We start from the raw sequence: 21852 nt of genomic DNA on the forward strand, positions 1-21852 counted from the left end.
GATGGGGTTGTGTTTCAGGTTTCCTACATTGAAAATGTATGGGGAATCGCTTGAAAATGCATGCATAGGATTTGAAAATTAAACCATGTTTTTAGCTCTTCTCTACTTTTTAATTAATGCAATGAACTCTGAATCTGCATTGGTTTATTTATTTTTGGCAGTGCTGATTCATTTTCCCTGTTTCTTTGTTCCTGCTGCTACTGTTGGGGAAAATATGGTTTATTACGCAGAAAACATTGTTTGGGATAGATTTTTATTATTGGGACGATGGAAACTGCAAATAATCACTACACTTTAGTGTCTAGAGCTACCTTGCCATGTATGAGATGAGGAAGAGATGATGGCAGTCTTAATAACCTGTAGAAGATGAGAGGCAAGTATTATGGTGGTATTATGTTACTACCATAATAGCAGCTGGCTATAAAGTGGCGCTTTTCTGAGGATATTCAGTGGATATCTGTTAATATTTGTATCTTTTGCCACTTTAGTATCCTATCCTGGTAGTGTGTTATTCTTACCACAACCCTTTTAGAAATTGGGGCCCTATTTTTCCTGCATCTAAACCCAATAATCTAGACCAGGGGTTGCCAAACTAAGGCGCGGGGGCCAGATGCGACCCAGTCGCCTTCTAAATCCGGCCTGTGGATGGTCCGGGAATCAGCATGTTTTTACATGAGTAGAATGTGTCCTTTTATTTAAAATGCATCTCTGGGTTATTTGTGGGGTCTGCCTGGTGTTTTTTTACATGAGTAGAATGTGTCCTTTTATTTAAAATGCATCTCTGGGTTATTTGTGGGGCATAGCAATTCGTTCATATTTTTTTCCAAAATATAGTCCGGCCCCCCACAAGGTCTGAGGGACAGTGGACCGGCCCCCTGCTGGAAAAGTTTGCTGACCCCTGATCTAGACTGTGTAGGGAAATTATTACACAATATCATGATGTTGATTTAGATCAGGCATCCCCAAACTGCGGCCCTCCAGATGTTTTGGCCTACAACTCCCATGATCCCTAGCTAACAGGGCCAGTTTTGGGGAAGACGGGAATTGTAGTCCAAAACATCTGGAGGGCCGAAGTTTGGGGATGCCTGATTTAGATACATACTCAGGCAATGAACTGTGTCTGTAAGATGGTGGACCTGAATGCCTGGACTTCAGGTTTTCCGGTTTCAAAATATTACTTCTTTAGGCTTGAGAGGCAAGGGCAATGCATCACATCCACATTGTTCATGGACTGTGGACAATGGATGCTTGCTATGCAATGGAGTAGAAGAGAAGGGGGCTTCTACTTGAGAGAGCAAACAGCCAGAAAGTCCCACTGGGCTCAAACATCTCCCTCACACTCCTCTGCATTGCAACCTGTTTGGCTTTTTAATTGGGAGCTTCATACACATTCAGGATTGTATCCAAAGAAGACATCCTGTTAGAACAATGGCTTTGACCTGCACAACAGGATTTCCTTTCCACATGTCCCCACATCTAAGGATTCCCTCAACCCTTTGGAGCAGATGGGCACACAGGGAGAAGTCTGGCTGCCTAGGCAGAATTCCTTGCCTAAATGGGCTAACTTGGCTACAACCCGCAGTTCTCTGAAACCACTTTTGAGATACATTCTCACTATTCTAGATGCGGCAACGTTTTAACTTTCATTTCTTGTGTGGCTGAGCTAGTGCAGCAATTACTACCTCATATTTATGCTGGGACCTAAATGAGGGACTTTGTCCTCATGAACTTCCTCATGCTAGGTTTCACATGAAGGGGTGAGGGGATTAAGGGAGGCCTGTTGTGCTATATCCTATCATGTCTACTCCCATTAAGTTTAAAGCATTCCTGGATAAGATGTTACACAAATGTGGCCTTACTCTGTGAAAGAATCACAGTCCATTTGTATAGCGTCTAGAGTAAGCTTTCCACCAAAGGGGAATGCCTGTGGTAGAAAAGAGGTTCTTTGGAAAATAAATAGCGGGTTTAGTTCAGATTCGCCGTTGTCTTCACCAGTGTCCATAATGGCAGGTGAAATAGTCGGCAAGTAGTCCACTGTTACATTTCCATGTGGACTGGCAAGGTACACTGAAAATTCCTGGCCTTGAATTGGTTCTTCGGGTCCAACCTTTCTGTACAAAGGCAGCAGCTGGTGCTGGCTGGCATCCTCTGTCCTGCTGGTGATCAAAGGGTCATAGTCCAAGTTTTTCACAATTGGATCCTCTCCCTGGAAACTGACAGCAGTTGGCCAGTTGTGGCTCTCTCCTTCCTCTGTGGGTTTGAAGAGGGACACATCCACAAATGGCATCTGTTGCCTCTTCATGAAGACCTCCTCTATTTGTAGAGTTTCGGGCTCTTCAGCGCTGTTCAGGTTCTTTAGGAACTGTGTAGAATAGAAGCTGCGTTCATCCTTTTTGAGGAGATAGGGGATGAATTTCAGTTCATGCACAATTGTCTACTACCTTTCCCTAAATGCAAACTGCTTTTCCATAAAAGCAAATGATTCTGCACAGGTATAGCAAATTGCAGAAACTAGCTCATCAGCAAAGAGATTTCTACAGGTGACACCAGTGACAGGCAAGCTTACCTCTACAGATGCGAACTCTCTAGCACATGAAGAGTTGGCTGGATCTGGAACAGCTTTCCCATGCCACCCACAAAGCAGAACAGAAAGCAATGAGGAAAGCCTAGAAGGAAACAGTACAAAACAATACTTTCAAATCTATTTGTGAAATACTAATCCAGATAGTTATGCAAGGAGACATGTTTCTAGCACAATATGCTGGGATTTTATACATGATGCTGTTTTCCTTATGTTAATGGGGTCTTTGCAGGGCCAAATGAAGTTGTCTGCCTTAAATGGCTTGGCCTCTATGTCTCTGTTTTATGATTATCATATATTCAAGTTAAAAATTGTAATTCTGGTTAGTATTCGGCTATGGTCCATTATCTTAGGGACTTGATGCTCCTAAACCTAAGAACCCCACACCAAAATGTCCCTATTATCTATATATGCAACATACACTACCCCTGCCACTAATTCTGCTTCCTCAACCACATTGTGGCCGCTCACTTCTATTTCTCCTTTTCTCTTACTTTCCTTCGCACTCAAGCCATTCTCTGTGCTGTTTCTTTTTGCTCCAAGAAACTGCTGTACCCATGGAGCCCCTTAGGTTGGACCTTCTACCTCCTAGTACCAGGCATCCCCAAACTGTGACCCTCCAGGTGTTTTAGCCTACAACACGGGTGTCAAACACAAGGCCCGGGGGCCTAATCCGGCCCGCCAGACCTCATCATGTGGCCCGCGTAGCTGCCGCCGACAATAACCGCTGACAGTATTTCTGGAGCCTGCGATTGGCCGAGGGTCAAAACCGGGGGCGGGGCTGAGGGAGGCGGTGGCACAGCGGCCAGACGGGGAAGTGAGATGCAGGAGGAGGAGGAGGAAGCCCGCCGAGGAGGTAGGAAAGCCCTACAGGCGCCGCCGGCAAAGTTGGTGCCGGGACGGAGCAGCACTGGATTTTTTTTTGGCGGGCTTTGCTGTTGTCTCAGAGAGCGAGTGAGGCGACACTGGGGAGCCGCCACCCGCCGCTTCCCTTCCTCTCCTCGGCTGCATCCGGGAGGTGGGCGAGTGAGCGACGCGGAGTGAGCCTGAGGGGGAAGTAGGCGAAGCGCAACAGCCGCTCTCTTGATGGAGCCGGGTTTCTCTTCCCTCTTCCGTTTTCTCCTCATAGACACTCGGGAGGGTGCCTGGCTTTTGCTCTGCCCCCCACCCCCGAGCCGCCCTTTGGCTTCTCAGTTCCGGTGGAGCTGCTCCCCGGGGGTGGCCGGGAGGGAGGCGGCGACGATGGCACGGGTTCCTGCTCTTCCCGCTCTGCCGCTGCCTCCTCTCAGTCCCTCGTGATGTAGGGCTCTAGATGGAGTCGCCTCGCGGTTTGAGTAGGTGGGAGGGGAATTTGGGGGGGGGAGGTTTTCAAGCCTCCTCTGCCTACAGTCCTGGTAGGGAGAGGCGGCGGCGAAGACGACAACAGCGCAGGTGGGGGGGAAGAGCAGCTCTGAGGTGAAGATGCACGTCCGCTGGGGCTGCCGCCACCTTCCTACTCGGGAAATCCGCTGCCCTCCCTCAGCGCGAGGGGAAGGGACTCTGGCGCTGAGGAGGGAGGATGCAAAAGCAAAGCAGGGAGTTGGCGCTGCACCGCATGTTCCTGCCCCTCTCCAAAGCATGGGGTGGGTTGCAGCGTGTGGCATCCTGCCTAGCGGGGTTTGGGTGTGCGCAGGGCGGGAGAGGGAAGCCCTCTTTCCTTCTGCAGGTTTTTAATCCCAGCAGTGGCTTTCTCCTTCCTGCCGAAGGTTTAGTTGAGCCCCCCCCCCCCCCCGGAAGCCGTCGATCCCCACCTTTTGTTCAAATTTCCCTCGTTTACATCCCCTCCCACACACACGCCACGACGCAGGAATGTAATCCGCGTGGGGGCGGGAATGAGCTTACATTATTACAAAAAACAGTAATAATTGAATGCAGTGACAATAATTTATGATAATAAAGAGTGGACACATAGTCCTACAGACGCAACCGGCCCTTTGAGGGTGACCAAACTGCTGATGCGGCCCCCGATGAATTTGAGTTTGACACCCCTGGCCTACAACTACCGTGATCCCTAGCTAACAGGACCAGTGGTCAGGGATGATGGGAATTGTAGTCCAAAACATTTGGAGGGCCGAAGTCTGGGGATGCCTGTCCTAGTACAGTACTCTTGGCTGGGGAAGGGTCGCATCATGAAACTGTGTTTCCTCTTTTAATTCTCCTGACATAAGCTGCCTATGAGCCACTATTGGCTCACAAGCTCTCCTGTAGCATAGATGTCCAGAGTATTCCTCAGCACTGAAATTGTCAAAATCGGATTTGTTGATAACTTGTGAAAGTCACAACTTTTTTTATTCTCTTTGGAGCTTTTCGTTTAAAACCTATTGAGAAGCCAACAGGAGATTTGGAGTTTGGCTTTAATGAGTGTAGGGCCTGACCGTGTAACCTGAACACCTTTTTCCTATGTATGCATTTTTTTAAATCATTACTGTTCTTCAGTATACCATTTGCATGCTGTTAAATGTTTAGAAAGAAAGCATTCACTTACACTTGCCTAATGGATGGCACAAAGCAGAGGCAGATGGAAAGACCCACAATAATGCAGATAGATAGAGCAGGACCCCAGCTGGGTGCATCTGTAAGAGCAAGATATCTGTTACTTTAGAAAGACTTATTTATCATAATTATGCCAACTTCTTCTAATGGGAAGAGAGCTTTAAAACATTCTCCAACCTATTGCTAAAAATCTGAGATGCACTCCTCTGATGCCTTCAGCAATTCTTGCAATTCTTACGCAGAACTAGTATTATTTCAGATTTATGATGCTGTTCACTGTGTTGAGGAAATGTCACAACTTTGTGGCATAACAAATTATTTGCATGCAGAAGATTCAATCTTCAGGTAAGGCTGGGAGAGACCCTTGCCTGAAGTCCTGGCGAGCCATTGTCATTACAGACAGTACTGAGTTAGAAAAATGGTTTGATTCAGTATAGGTCAGCGTTTGCATTCCTAATGATGCTTGAAAGAGCTGTTCGGCAGTGGAATTTGCTACCAAGGAGTGTGGTGGAGTCTCCTCCTTTGGAGGTCTTTAAGCAGAGGCTTGACAGGCATATGTCAAGAATGCTTTGATTGTGTTTCTTGCTTGGCAGGGGGTTGGACTGGATGGCCCTTGTGGTCTCTTCCAACTCTATGATTCTATGATAGGCAGAATTACATCTGAATCAAGCTGATAAATCCACCAACACTGGTGACCAAACTCTTCCCCAAACCTGTCTTCAATGCCAGTAGCTCATCCTGTGGTGTGCAAAGTTGGAAGTGCCTTCAGTGTATGAAGCCAAAACCTCCCCCCCCCCCAATAATGACCTTTTATGTAAACCTCTTGTTTGTTTCCTTTAGGGCTCTCTCCAGCTTTTGTGGAAGCTGTCATCCATAAAACATATGTAGCACCAGGCTCTAGACTTCTTACAGAGAACGGCTGTGTGGCTGTATTAGGTATATCTGCGGGGGGGGGGGGGGTGAAAAGGAAGAGAATGAGGGAAATATGAGTATCAGCTAGCATCAAGTCACAAGGACTTTCTCCCATCCACACCCATCTTCCACCAAGCATTTGCAATAGTCTTGCAACTTCAATAAGCCCTTCTGAGCTTCCCCATCTGCTGCCAACCATTTCAGCTTAGGGTCTCACAAGTTAATTTGTTTCTGAAGTGAAACCCAGTGTAGCTCCTGCTTGTGCAGCAGAGATTGTCCTTCCTCCCATCCCCTCTGCAGCTCCTCCTTGCATATCCCTGAAATCTGCTCCAGAGGATTGGGATCTTCTCCAGAGCGTATTTTGAGGGAGCATCAAGGGAAAAGAAACTGGAAGTCCCTTTACGCAAGCAGGCACCTCCACTGGATGTCTCCCAATATATTTTTGGCCAAAATTTGCTTTCACTGTGATTTCACAGTAAAATGCCCAGCATTAATTAACAAAATCAAAAGAATAACAACAGTGCCTCGAAGTGATTTGTGCATCTGTTGTCATGTTGTGGGATGGGAGCCAGGGCACCCCTCCCCTCTGTTGAGAAACTTTGCTCCCATTTTTTCCATAGAGGGACAGCTCCAGATGTTGCAAGGCTCCCACACCTATCACCTTTGACCGTGATGGCTGGAGCCAATGGGAGTTGGAAGTTTCAACAGCATCTGTATGGTCACAGATTTGCCACCTCTGCAAAGCCCTAATTTTTAACAGATACCTACCATAGACTTTAGGGGGCACCATGGCAAATTGCTTTTGCAAGTATAACCTGAAGTGAACGATGCAGCCCACTCGATCGTCCGGAATTTCCTGCCAGGAGACCAAAATGCTTCTTTCTTTTACTGTTGTGTTAATTTGAGGTCCTGTTAATGGGGCTGCAAAACATGAAATCTTCTTGAGAAATCTGAATTGACCATGTTGGGTCTCAAAGGTATATTTAGGTCTGGAGTGCCTTTGCCCTTACCTTTTGCTGATGCATCTTCTGTTGTGGAAGCAGCTCTTCCTGCTCTGCTCTGGTAGAGGGCAAACACACTGATTCGATAACAGGTGTTAGGCTTTAGGTTCTCTAGAAAGGACAATAATGGTATTTGGTGTAAATTTGTCTATTGTGAGACCAAGCCTAGTTTGAGAGAAAGCATGGGCTGGACAACACCTGATATTAGTCATAGATTGAACAGAGGTGTAAATCATGATTTTTAGAGCACTGCATTTACAAAGCTGCTGTTCCTGTGAGTCAAATGGAATGACCCAAATAAACAGGGAACAAAGGAAAATAATAAATAATAATGCTCTAGTGGTGGATTTGTTCTGTTTTGCCAGTTCTCTGAGGCTTCCCCAATGCTACCACATTATTGCTGTCTGGAGAGGCTACAGCACTTCACAAGCGAAAGAAAAATAAACCACAACTTTTGTGATATAAAAAGTTAGGGGTTTTTGGCTGGAAGCAATGGCTATGCACTGACTGGAAATGAAGCTTTTCCAAACCCCTAAACTTTTCCAGTTGCAAACAGTATTGAATGTGGGATCATGTATGCCCACCCTGAGAGCATCATTAGCACAAATCATCCTGAATGCGCAATTAAAAAAAAGGACATGGAGGGAACTGAAAGCTAGCATTGAGTTTGATAGTAATAAGGTGTTGAGCAGCTTGCTTTTATTAGATGAGTTCAGCTCATTGAGACTGACAACACAAATTCCTCTTTTGCCTCCAGTGACTCTGATGAGAGCTGCAGCTCAAAAGAGATCATCTCGTGCCATCTGGAAAAATTGGAAGGCAGAATGAACTATTGTGCAGTGCAAAGCTGCAGCCGTGTGTGTGTGTGTGTTTGTGTGTGTGTGTGTGTGTGTGTGTGTGTGTGAAGTGCTATCCAAAAAGCTGTAATTGACCATCCTTTGCCAGGTGCACAGAGCCAACCTTCCCCCTAATAAAGCCCACAGCGATGTCCAACGCTCTCCTCCTGTGCAACTTACCTGTTGTTGCTGTGAGATTGGAGACTGGGATTTTGAGCCAGGTTATGGGAGTTCTCAAGTGACTGCTGTGATGGAGCTCTGCCCACTGTAGAACATATCCATTGATAAAAGGGAAAGGTGCAATTGGGGCTTCCCATGCAACAGCGATTCTTCCATTCCCCAGTGATACAGTAGAAAGATGGTTTGGGGGTGGCAGATCTTTTGAAAAGTTTTTTGGGGGGCGGGAGGGAGAGAGAGAGGGACACCAGGAAAAATATTAAATCCTTAGCTGAACACAGGAGTACAACATCAGAAACCAAAATTATCCAAGAGTAAAAGTAACGAGATGGAATAAGAACTGGAACTAAGCAATATGGATTAAGTCTAGACTATAATAAATCATGCTTTAGTTCTGTTGATCATGGACAACTTGTCCCATTGATTTCAAGTGAGACTAAGTCAGAACTTGCTTCTAAGTCATCTGTGTGCCATTGATAACAAATACAGTAGCAACAATAATACATTATTTATAAAGCACCTAAAATTGCTAGGCATTATACAGGAACATAATTGTTACCATAATTAATGCCACGGTCCTTGCCAGCTAAGGGTTTTCTCTTTCCACTAGGAAATTATGGGAGGGCTACCTGTGATCGAATACTAAACACAAAACGAAACTAAGCTGTGTGTGTACCTCCCTCCTCGGGACAATGCTGATTTATTACAACTGAAGTCTGGAGTCAAAAAATCTAATAAACTTAAAATGATGGTTTGCCATGTATAAAAATAAACATTCCAGTGTAGTTTTGTAATAGACAGAATCATATTGAAATCAAATGAATTGGAGGAAAGGGTCTTACCTGTAATTCCTAGTTTAGTAGTGATATAAATGGGTTGGGATATTCCCCGTGAATTGTGAGAACAAATTGTAATGCTATAGTCTGTCTTAGGTATGATTTGTGAGAATATCGTTTGCACTGTAGAATTTTTTTTCGTAGCTCTTTGATGCATCTGGTTTAGGGCTGAAAACATCACTCTATAATCATGACTTTTCCTTCTCACTTCTAATTTGCTCGTCTATTTAAAAAAAGGGGGGGATAGCATATGTTTTTATTTGCATGTTTCACCAACGCCCACACACAAAACAAGTTTTAGCAGCAGTTTGAAGCCAGCGTTCATTCAGTTGCCATTAGAGACTCTGGTTCAAATTACCTCCCTCCCCCCCCCCCCGCCATGAAGCTCTCTGGGTGAACTTGGGCCAGCAACGTACACCCCTTCCAAGCATAACTGGCCTTCCTTGCAGGGGGATTGTGAGGATAAAATGGTAGCGGAGGGGCATCATGGAAGCCTCCTTAAGAAACTCCTAAGGTTACCATTTGTTATATTTTAAAAGGAATTTCAACTGCATTTTCTAACACACATGTCACTTAGTCTAAGAAACCTCCAAGGGAAGCCAGGCTGAGAGATGGAGATGTGTTCAAATAATCCTCGTTAGTATTTATGGGTGAGTGCAGATGTGGTACTTGGCTTCCCATATTGAAGCAAGCTGCTGTCCCTCAGTATCAGTGCAGCCTTTTAAAATGCAGGGTTCTTTCAGACTGCCCTCACAAAAGCCCTCTGATATTGTTCCAATTTGACAGATGGGGAGTTGGAGCTGAGAGAGAATGAATTTGGCTGCCGCGGCAAAAGGAAACATCTCTTCTTCCCTCAGACTCCCTTCATTGTTTATATTACTACAATTTGATGAGAAGCTTGCTTGAGGGAAGTGGCTGAGTGGGTGTAAGTACCTTCACCTCCCACAATGCATTGCATGGAAGGTGAAGTGGGCCCATGGCTGGGTCCAATTGTAGCAAGTATATTCTCCCCCCCCCAAAAAAACCCTCTCAAAGTGCTCTTGACAAAAAAAAACAGTCAAGAGTATACTTCACTAGCTTGGCACAGACTACTGGTACTTTCATTTTGAGAGCAGACTTGGGCACATGAATTACAAACTCTCCTTATTAATTCCCCTTATATTGAGACTCCATGTCCCTTCACATTTAAAGCAGTTTCAGACCACTTTAAACCATCATGGCGTCCCCTAAAGAACCCTAGAAACTGGTGTTTGTGAAGGGTACTGAGAGATGTTAGGAGACCCCAACTCCCCTCAGAGAGTGACAATTCCCAGCGTTCCATGGGAAGAGGGATTGATTGTTAAACTACTTAGAATTCCAGGATTATTTGGGGAAGCCGGGGGGGGGGGATGTGGATGCTAGTATTATGAAACAAAGCATTGCCATTATTGAACTTCTTAGAGGGAATGTGAGGGAAAGACATCATAGTCCAGGGGTCAGCAACCTTTTTCAGTCGTGGGCCGGTCCACCGTCCCTCACACCATGTGGTGGGCTGGACTATATTTGGGGGGGGGGGGATTGAATGAATTCCTATCCCCCACAAATACCCCAGAGATGCATTTTAAATAATGTAAAAACATGCTGATTCTCGGACCATCCATCCGCAGGCCGGATTGAGAAGGCAATTGGGCTGCATCCGGCCCCTGGGCCTTAGATTGCCTACCCTTGTCATAGTCTACTAGCCTACTATTGTAGGGTGTGCCTCATTAAGGATTCTTAACTCTCAGAGGCAAAGGTGACAAATGGGTGGAACCAAGAATACCACAAGCTGAAGAAAGCACAGGTGAAACTGCAGCATGGCTTTCCTCTCTTCTAAGAAGCAGCCAGTATGAATGAGAATCTGCTTTCAGTGTGAATAACAAAAAAAGGTAAGAAACTGCTTGTTTTAACAAAGCTGTACCAAGAATTGAGTAGCAGAGGGGAATGAGGGGGAGGCAGTGGTATAGTGGAACAGGAAGTGGGTATGTGGGGAGAGAAACTTTGCTCGTGGCCTTTTCCCATGGCACGAATGGTGTTATCTAGCAGAGCAACTGATACACCTTCATTGGTCTGGCATATGCATGGTTTCTAAGTTTGCTTTGTGGAGAGATTGGCATAGTGCAGGCATGGCCAAACTTGGCCCTCCAGCTGTTTTGGGACTACAACTCCCATTATCCCTAGCTAACAGTGGTCAGGGATGAAGGGAATTGTAGTCCCAAAACAGCTGGAGAGCCAAGTTTGGTCATGCCTGACATAAAGGAAGGGTGCCTGTATTTTGAGTCGGGGATTTAAGCACATTCTAGAATTTTAAGTTTGCACATTTAAAGTGGATTCAAGTGCTCCGTTACCCTAGTGCAAAACCACATACTGTACATGAAAAGACTCCTTGCTGTTTGGAAAGTGACAGGGAAATGCATTGAAAATGTGGGATAAATGAATTATCAACAAGATGATGTGTAACACTTTGTAAAGCAATCAGAATGAATGCTTCATGAAGATCAGACCTAGTCTAACCAACATGTAAACTTTGTGCAAGTAAGTAAGGATGAATGCCTAAGTACCGTAATTAAATGGTGCTCATCTGGAGGCACCTAGAGTTGGAACCTCATCAAAGGAAATCAGTCCCTAGCCCTTGATTATTTCCCTCATTCTCTTACTACATGTTAGTACTTTACAGGTAGGTAGCCGTGTTGGTCTGATGTAGTCGAAACAAAAAAAATAAAAAAATCCTTCCAGTAGCACCATAGAGACCAACTAAGTTTGTCATTGGTATGGGCTTTTGTGTGCATGCACACTTCTTCAGATACCTGAAGAAGTGTGCATGCACACAAAAGCTCACACCAATGACAAACTTAGTTGGTCTCTAAGGTGCTACTGGAAGGAATTTTGACTACATGTTAGTAGTTTAAATGGTAGCACTTCTTTGTACTTCTATGTACTTCTTTCTTCTGTGCATTTGCAATGAAAAGCCAATTGTTGCATTTCTGCTAGGAAAAGGTTTTTTTTGGAGTTGTAGGCCATGTTAGTCAAACTCAAAGTAGGCCCGTTGAAATTAATGGACATGACTAACTTAGGCCCATCAATTTTAATGGGCCTGTTGTGGGTACAACTTCCTTGAATTCAACCTGATGTGTTTTACAAGTTACACCTAGGCCACCAAAAGCACCACTGAATTCAATGGGGCAGGCTATTCATAGAATTGCAGTCATGCCATATGGCTGATCAGGGATGCAATCCAGCCAAGTTCTAACAGGCCAACTATTACACCACCCTTTGGCAGCTCACTATTCTATGGAATGTCAGCTGATCCAAAGAAATTCGGAACTATGCTATGTACTTTTGCTCTTTGAAGAGGAGTTGTTTTTCTAATGCAGTAATGGGGAACTTGTCAATTACCCAAACTCCCATCAACCCCAGCCAGCTTGGCAGTTGGAGTCCCAACAAAACCTGGGCAGCCACAGGTTTCTCACCCCTAAATTAGGGTAAGGAACTATTACACTTTTGGTTTACAGCAACACCCTCAAAATGGCGTAGGTGCGTAGATATTCTTACCTTCCAAAAAAGTGTAATATTCTGCATTTCAGAAGACACATCTTCCATTAAATACCAGACATCAATTGGCTGAAATGGTACTGGATGAAGGGAGAAAGAAGAGCTTTATAACACATTGCATAGTTGATTTGGGTGTGGTTTTTGCAAAGTATTGGACAGCACATAGAAAACAAATGGGAAGGAATAGTTGCTTTATCTAGTGGCAGGTCCTCACTGAAGAATGAGGTAGGTTGGTGTAGTTGGAGCAAGCGAGGTGTGTGTGTGTAGGTGGGGGGGGGGTAGTGGAAAGGTGATGTGCCTGAATGGCATCATCATCATCATGATGTGTTGTTGCTTCCTCCCCTTACTTAGCCATCTTTGCTCTGTTTTCTTTGGTAACTGTATTATTACTTCCTCTACAACCAAAGTAGTAGCTTGGCTAGTTCTCCACGCTGACCTATGGCATTGTTTAACACAGAAACCAACCAGATCTTTCTGGGAAGCCCCTAAACCGAGATGATGAGGGCAATAGCCCTCCCTCACTGTTCACAAATGCATGCTGTTTCTGATTCCAGAGGCAGCAATAGCTATCATGGCTAGGAGCTATTGATACCCTTATCCTCCATTTATTCCAAGCCCTTTTAAAAGGTTTGCAGGTATTACTATAAAATGTCAGTTGCCGCAAACGGGCGAGAGGGTGACGTTCACACCTCTTGCTGCATCTGTCAGTGACAGGAACTGATTATGTCACTAGTGGTCAGTGATGCAAGGGTGACAATTTATAGTAACGTCTTTCTGTGCTCGACAGAAACCCACAAAGACATCAAAGACCATAGCTACAAATTGTTGCTGAAAGTTTTCTAAGTGACAGAGGAAATGAAAGCTTTGTGGCATGGTTCTGTGCGATGGTCCAGTTTGAAGGAAAGTGGACTGTGTTTTTTATAAGTATGAAGCAGGTCTTGCATGTTAGAATTTGAATACCTTTCAACTGGCCAAAGGCTGTCATGCTCATGCATCAGACTTACTCCTGCAGTGGAACCTTCTCCTCTTTAGCTCCTTCCTGCAGCCTTCCGTATACAGTACCCTCAAAATCTGCTCTAGAGGCTTGGAGGACCCTCCAGGGCAGATATTGGAGCCTGCAGGGAGAGGACAAGGCAGGGAAGTTCTGTTGTGCAGGCCACACAACATTGGTTCCGCATCCTTGCTGTGTTAGTGGGTATTCTGCATGTATACCTTGTTGCCGATTTGTGATGACTGCTATGAGAGCTTTTCACTATAGACCCTTGATTCCTCTGAACTAGTCTTGTGTATCTGTTTCACCGAACAGAGAAAAATATTTCTTTCTTATGTCTTGTTTTGTTGCTTGGGTCTCCAGGCCGTATGAATATTATTTCTATTCCTCACCAAATTCCTATGAGATGATAGTCTGGCTGCGAGCATGAATGTGTTATCCGTAGCTGATTTCCACATAGGTACAAAAATAAGTGCTAGGCATTTCAAAATTGTATCACCTGCTTCTGTTTGAAACAACATACTCCAGTCACTCCATAAGCCTTTGTTGGGCAGGAACTTGCAAGAAACCTGGAATTTGTATGCTATATCTGGCTTCAGGTCATGTAGAGAATATCTTCTACTGTTTATATTTGCAAGCTTGAATGAAAAGGAAAATACAGTGAACATCAAAATAACATAGGAAGCTACTTTGTGCTGAGTATTGGTCTATTCTAGCTCAACTTTCTCTACTTCAGCCTAACCTGGTGCCCTCCAGAAATTTTGGGTGACACTTGGCTGGGGCTGAAGACTGGTTTTTTTCTTAATTTTTTAAAATATAAACTTTATTGAAAGTCCAATCAAAATTATACAAATAAAATACATACAAATAATATAAAATATATATAAACAAAACACAACATACTTATTATGTAACGTATATAAATTAAAAACCTACTAGTGAATAGCTAAATCATAGCCTAATTCGGATAAATCGTATATTAATATTTATCAAACAGCATAATTTATTTTATCTTCACAAAAACTCTTCCATAAATCGACTTCCACTTGTCATCGTCCCGGGCTGGTAAATTCACATACTTTTGTACTGCTTTCCTTTACTTTCCCTCTTGGGATCTCTACGGAGTATTAAAAATAAATCCAAGTCTTTATTAAGGGGCACTGCTTTTTCAAATAGTCTCCAAATTTCCCCCAATTCTGATTGAATTTCTGATTGCTGCCTCCTCTGATTGAATTTGTCAATTTGGCCAATTGTATATAGCTAATTACTTTTTCCTGCCATTCTCTGATACTGTTTTTCCCAATAACTGGCAATTAGAATTCTCGCTGCTACCACTGCATACAAAAAAAACCTTTTCGTCTTGTTTATTTATATCTTCATTTACCATTCCTAATAAGAAAGACTCCGGGTTTTTTTTTTAATGTTATATATTTTTTTTAAAAAATAAATCAATTCCTCAAATATTTCGTTCCAAAAGGGTTTTATTTTATCGCAGTGCCACCATGTATGTATAAAGGTCCCCTGACTGTTGCAGGGCACCAGGTTGCCCAAGACTGACTGGCCAGCAGCTCTACAAAGCTTCAGGTAGGAGGTCTTTCCCAGCCCTACCTGGAGATGATGAGGACTGAACTAGGATAGCTCAGTTGGTTACAGCATGGTGCTGATAATGCCAAGGTTGCAAGCTTGATCCCCGTATGGGACTCCTGTATATTCCTGCATTGCAGGTGGGTGGACTGCTGTGCCACTGAGCGCCAGCCTTCCATAGACACAGAAGGGTTCTTTGCACAGGCATAGAAAGAAACCCCAGCCATCCTGCGGATGCAATTAGTTTATGGCTCAGATATACATCGCAGGGGAGCTGCACTGTTTTCTAAACCAAATGCTAGGCTGATGTTTCCCAAACGTGGGTCTCCAGCTGTTTTTGGACTACAATTCCCATCATCCCTGACCACTGGTCCTGCTAGCTAGGGATGGTGGGAGTTGTAGTCCAAAAACAGCTGGAGACCCAAATTTGGGAAACACTGTGCTAGGGCCAAGCCAGGATCACAAGTACAGTGGTACCTCTGGTTACAGACACCTCTGTAAGACGCTTCAGGTTACAGACTCCGCTAACCCAGAAGTAGTACCTCAGGTTGAGAACTTTACCTCAGGATGAGAACAGAAATTGTGCAGCGGCTGTGCAGTGGCAGCGGGAGGCCCCATTAGCTAAAGTGGTACCTCAGGTTAAGAACGGACCTCTGGAACGAATTAAGTTCTTAACCCGAGGTACCAGTGTACTATATACTAGGTAAAGGTAAAGGGACCCCTGACCATTAGGTCCAGTCGTGACCGACTCTGGGGTTGCGCGCTCATCTCGCATTATTGGCCGAGGGAGCCGGCGTATAGCTTCCAGGTCATGTGGCCAGCATGACAAAGCCGCTTCTGGAAAACCAGAGCAGCACATGGAAACGCCGTTTACCTTCCCGCTGTAGCGGTTCCTATTTATCTACTTGCATTTTGACGTGCTTTCGAACTGCTAGGTTGGCAGGACTATATACTATACTATATACTACTAATTGCTGAATGGAATGAATGCTGCATCTCCTTTACCACAAGGCCTCATCCTGTCTCTTCAGAGGTGTGTTCAACTGAGGAGTAATTAACAGTGTTGGTGCCATTAGCACCTCATTAACCCATTAAAGTTGAATGGAACAGCAGGTTGTGAGGTCATTTCTTTCACTGTCACCTGGAGAATCACATGCTTTTTTACCTTATGCTTAGTGGTGCATTTAGGTGATTTTAGACCTTATGATCCTGGTGGAGGCATCTCTTTGCATTGGGGTGGTTGGAATGTGGCACTTCAGACATATAGCTTCTGTCGTCCCTGGCCATTGGCCATGCTAGCTCTGGCTGATGGGAGTTGGAGTCCAAACAAGGTAAGCCACCCCTGCTTTAGATGGTAATGGACTTCACTTCATTTCCTTAAGAGTGTTTTAAGGCAGCCCTTCTGTGTTTAGGGGCCCTCCTCTTCCTTCTGCTAACAGGGGCCCTGGATATCAGCCCAAAGCTCTTCTCTAAATGCACTACTGCTTTTACTATGAGGAACTCTATGAGTGCAAGATTTACATACCGTATTTTTCCATCTATAAGACGACCCCCCTATTGGGGGGGACTCAGATTTAAGAAAATTGGGGTATATGGCCCCGTGTATAAGACGACCCCTAATTTTTGACATTATTTTAAAGGGGGGAAACCTAGTCTTATACACAGAAAAATACGGTATTATCTATAGGCTTACAAAATAGCGAATAAATGAATGGAGGAGCCCAGAGCCCAGAAACTTCTAGGTTCCTTGCTTCTGTTAGTAGTAATCCATTTAGAAGTATGATCTAAGTTGGTAACTGGGTTGTGAGTCTATACAAAGTTGCCTGTTTTGAAACTAGGATGACTGCAGAATCAGAAGTGTGTGCTTTGTGTACACACCAATCATATTTTTCTATGCTGCTTCTTTTTCATCCTTGCAGTGTTCAGGCAAGTATGTATACTCAGGATCATCTATGAGCAGGTTGTCCTGGGAGATATTCCAAGTCTAGAAATTCTGAGATAAATATCCAAAACTTAATTCTGTATAACATGCTCTTAATTCCTTCAGTATGGGTTGCTTAGGTTGGGTATGGAAAGAGGAATTTACATTGCTGTAAATAATTTGTAAACAACCAAGGCGTTTTGCCACATTAGTAATATAAGAATACATTTAGAAAACATTACCATGGTCCAAGAGTTGCTGTTCATTGGTTGGTATCTTAATCTAAAGTGTTGTGCCTCTTGTTGATCTTGCCACGAAATGCTGCAGTTTCTTGCATCAAAACCATCAAATGCCACTGAGAGGTTCACGGGTGCGTGCGGCTTCACTGATTTAGGGTGACCAAAAATACATTTGAATGCGATGAAATAAATGAAAACACAGAGATTAGTACTCTTGAAATTGCCAGTAGCCATACACAGAAAGCTTATACTAGTGATCCTTATTTTTTGAGGAATGAGCTGCCCCTCTCCTGGATTGGGAACTGCTTGTGAAAACATAATGCGTCCAGCAATGTATGCTATTTTATGAGTCCATTCCTGTTGCTGTGCTAGGACCAGCCTGGTCAGCTGTTTTACATGGGGAGCCTTCACCATGTTCATTCAAAGAAGAGGACAGTCTAGCTCCTTCCCCCCGCCCAAATAATAATAATAATAATAATTAAATAACAGATGCCCCAGTCAAGTACAAATGACTGACTGGTAAAATGCTGATATGTGCTGGCATGCATTAGCCCCTGTGCATTTTCACCTCCAACTGTTCTTTATTCCCACTGCTATATATCACTATCTAGAAGATAACCTATTATTCTAACTATCTCTCTACTTGGGACAGTTAGGAGTACAGGTGGCTAACAAATCTAAAAGATAAACAGCACCTCTTTTTCTCTTTATGGGTGTCAGATTTTAATGGAAAAAGGCAGGTTTGCCACCATGTGCTTTTTCAAAAACATGCTAAGCAATATGGCCACTACGTGAAGTCCTCACTCTTCACATGACTCATTCATATGGGAACTCTGCAATCACAGCTTTAAAATAAAATAAAATAAAAGGTGATTCAGTGTTTTGTGTGTGAGTCAGGGCTGATTCATAGTACTGCCGTTCTCACAAGTTGACTACTCAACCATGGCCCGAGTTTCATACGTCATTCTCTGTATACAGCATTTACTTTCATTTCTGAACAATTGTGTCCTATACCACAGAAGCTGCACACAACCCTCCTATTTCTAATATACTGTGATAGAGTGGGAGCCTGCAAACAATTACCACCATAGGAGCCAACTCCTAAAATATTTGAGAGGAGCTCAGGTTGTGCTGTGGTCTAAACCACAGAGCCTAGGGCTTGCCGATTGGAAGGTCGGTGGTTCAAGTCCCCGCGATAGGGTGAGCTCCCATTGTTCGGTCCCAGCTCCTGCCCACCTAGCAGTTTGAAAGCACGTCAAGTGCAAGTAGATAAATGGGTGCCACTCTGGCGGGAAGGTAAACAGCGTTTCCGTGTGCTGCTCTGGTTCACCAGAAGCGGCTTAGTCATGCTGGTCACATGACCTGGAAGCTGTTTGCGGACAAACACCAGCTCCTTCACCCTATAGAGCGAGATGAGCACTGCAACCCCAGAGTCGTCCGTGACTGTACCTAATGGCCAGGGGTACCTTTACTTTTAAAATATTTGAGGGGGCCAGGCAACCCCAAAGTTGATGGGCATCGGCATTCAATAGTGTGTGTGTGCTGTGTCTTGTAATTGTGTGGGTGGGGCTTATCCCTCCCCTAAAATATTTTATTCAAGTTGGCACCTCTGCCACTGACCAAGTGAATTCTGGCACAGGCTTCTTTTGTTTCATTGGCTTTTTGGCGGGTGAAAGGAAACTGCACCCAAACAAATACTCTCTTGAAAGCCTTTGGAGTGCCAGCCAAATAATATGAATTTAATTGAGGCAAATTCCTGGCATTTACCTATGTCTATTAATGTGAATTGAACTGGTTGGGAAGAAACCTCCCCCAGTCCATTGGTGGCATTGATAACAACTGTATAAGTGGACTCAAAATTCAACTTCACTCTGAGCTCTACTGAGCCATATGAGCTATTTTGATTCCTTTCCTCTTTCCATACTATTGCTTCATTGGTAGTTCCATTTGTTAGCCTGCAATAGAAAGAGAAACCTGGATGAAAATGCCATCCCTTTTCTACCCTAAAAGAATGTTGCTTTGCTGCTGAGATTAGAATAATTTCACACCCATAAAACATTGTGTGACAGTTAATGGAATACTGCTTAGTGCTATATTATACAGTATACAGTCAATTGACACTTCTGTTTAGCAGATTACATGATCTGAACCCAGAGCTGCTTAGGCCCACGACTTGGGACCATAGCAGATGACACAATTAGCAACCCACAAAGTAGTTCAGAAAGCAGCGAGAAAATCCTAGAAGGAAACAGTACAAAACAATATGTGCAAGTCCATTTGTGAAGGACTAACCCAGATGGTTTCACAAAGAGTCATGTTTCCAGCACAAGTTCAATATGCTGCTGGTGGTGGGACTTTAGGAGGTTACGGTAGCAAGAACTCAGGCAACAGGCAGGTGCAAGTGAACAGGAATACAGTAAAAACTGAGACACAAGTGAGACTTACTGTAATGTATAGGTAGTATCAAGGTAGGTATAGTGTCCTTTATCCCAAGTGCAAATGGTACTTCCATCCTTTCCATGCTGATTGCAGAGTATATTTTTGGGCTGGGCTGGAGGAACTTAAAAGGAGACAGCTTAAGTGGCTTAATATCTGTTAATAGGAATCCTTCCTTTGGCATCTAGGATTTGTATTTATCCATTTATTCTTAATTAAATAGGCCTGTAGATTACATGTATCCAAAGAGTTCATATTTGCTTATTTCATTATTTTTACTAGGAGAAAGTGCAAAATGGGATTGTGCTGCTGACCCAAAGTTCTAAAGCATGATTCAGAGTCCATCAATGAATGAATGATATGGGGGGGGGGGTTGGATATCTAGTGATGATCAGATTTTGCCTGGTACAAAAGTGCTTGTAAAACTCTCTCCCTGCAACAAAAAATCTGCCTTGAGGAAAGTCATGCTGCAGATTATGCATGACAAAAGTAAATTTATTGCAAAAAGAAAAAGTGGGGGAGAGGAATGCCCTGGGTCTGATGCCCTTTTTATGCTAAGAGTTTGGTGCACAATATAATATTACTCAAGAAGAAAATAGCTGAAAAAATAATACCCCCCCTTTACACAGGTCTGAAAATGTGGAATGACCACCCCAAACTATGTCCCATTGATTTCATTGGGAAAGTACGTAAATCACTGGCTTAAATCTCTTTAATTTAGAATGGGATTTATAAATGCTTGACTTCTAGCTGGATTGTGCTGCTGGGCGCAATCCAGGGATGTCTCTGTGTAAAGCGCCACTGAGTTTAAAAAAAAAGTATATGGAAAGAATAATACCTCATGTTTCTATGACACAACGTTCCATTCCTCAGTAAATGAAAGCTCTTGACCGAAAGGCACCAGAGTCTCTTGATTTTGCCATCCCTGCTGCCATGTTATGTTATGTTATATACATATATTTGTTTGCACACACACACACATATTGTCTGTGAGCACCAGCAAAACACTTACAGACAAAAGCACCTCCTTACTTCCAACATCGACGTAAATTCCACATACGAGCACTCCTTTTGGTTTCTGCGGAGAACTCCATTCGCATTTGAACGCCTGCCTCCCAAATTCGCGCTGTGAACTGTGAGCACCGACCCAAGAGCCAGAGCTGCTGCTTACTGCTGAGTGGTTGCGTAAAATAGTTATTGTATGTTTGTTCTGCAAATTGCTAGATGATCCACTCTTGTTTAGCCAGCAGGACAGAATCACAGTTGATCCATTGGACACGACTGTGTCACTAGCGTTCATGCCTCCCCTATAACGCAGGAAACAAACATGTCGTGTGCTGCAATAATTTGTTGGAAACTTAATCAGCTTTGGATACCGCAATGGAAAATTGCTTCACATACTGCCTTTATATGGTAAGAGAAATGTGTTCTAAATCAGGGTGTCTGGAGCTACCATCCTGATGCTGACAGCTGTTACCCCCCAATGAAAGGATATTTTTGTCACCATATACTGCTAAACTTTAGAATTAGGGTTTAAACCTGCCAGTCCAGCATGCTGTGATTGGGAAGAAAACTCCCTCTCTCAGATGACTGATCAGGTGCAGAATGGTGGGATCGATTTCATCCCCGTCACAGGGGATCCCCATCACCCACACTTAACTTTGTTCTGCGCTTTCTAGACACAGGTCTGGGCTTTCCAGGTCCTCTTGTCTAGCCTTTTACATAACTAATTGCACACCCCCAACCCTGTGCTACAAGCATGCCTGCTACTTTTGCTTCCATCATTGTTTAGATTCAGGCAGACGATCAGAAAAACTCCACCTACAGGTGTCTGTTTCCCTTGTAATGAACTCCTGTGTCACTCGGCCAGATTCCATGGTGTTTGGAGGGCGGCTGAGCCTTGTGAAGAAGGGAGATTAAGGGGAAATGATCCCTTCTACAACTACCGTATTTTTCCGTGTATTAGACAAGGGTTTTTTTTACTCAAAAACCATGTCAAAAAACGGGGGTTGTCCAATACACGGATAGTGGCATTGGGGGGGGGGAAGCGGTGCGCCCGCCAGCCAGCCGGTTGGTGGGAGCGCAACTTCCTCCGATGTCGCTGTGCGTGGGAAACGATCTCTACGGGGTGTTTCCTGCCTGCAGCTGGGGGGGGGGGGAGAAGCTCAACAACTTTGGGCCATCTCCCCTCATTTTCTTAAAATTTAGTCCCCCAAAATAGGGTGGTTCCTTATAC

General features: G+C 44.1%; 1 protein-coding gene across 1 annotated transcript; it reads right to left on the reverse strand.

Annotated features, from left to right (window-relative positions):
- Window positions 1-831: 831 nt before the first annotated feature.
- IL12RB2 (interleukin 12 receptor subunit beta 2) lies at window positions 832-20916 on the reverse strand. Its single transcript, XM_035123545.2, has 14 exons — window positions 20649-20916; window positions 19626-19740; window positions 18948-19135; window positions 17184-17326; window positions 13936-14074; window positions 12446-12525; window positions 8882-9098; window positions 8043-8240; window positions 7036-7137; window positions 6794-6946; window positions 5921-6055; window positions 5106-5193; window positions 2567-2666; window positions 832-2389 (listed from the first exon to the last, which is right to left on the reverse strand). The coding sequence occupies exons 1-14, from the start codon at window positions 20914-20916 to the stop codon at window positions 1856-1858; spliced, it is 2460 nt and encodes an 819-aa protein (XP_034979436.2). The 3' UTR covers window positions 832-1855.
- Window positions 20917-21852: the final 936 nt, after the last annotated feature.

Source organism: Zootoca vivipara, chromosome 7 (genome assembly GCF_963506605.1).
Source record: "Zootoca vivipara chromosome 7, rZooViv1.1, whole genome shotgun sequence".
Classification (NCBI taxonomy): Eukaryota; Metazoa; Chordata; class Lepidosauria; order Squamata; family Lacertidae; genus Zootoca; species Zootoca vivipara.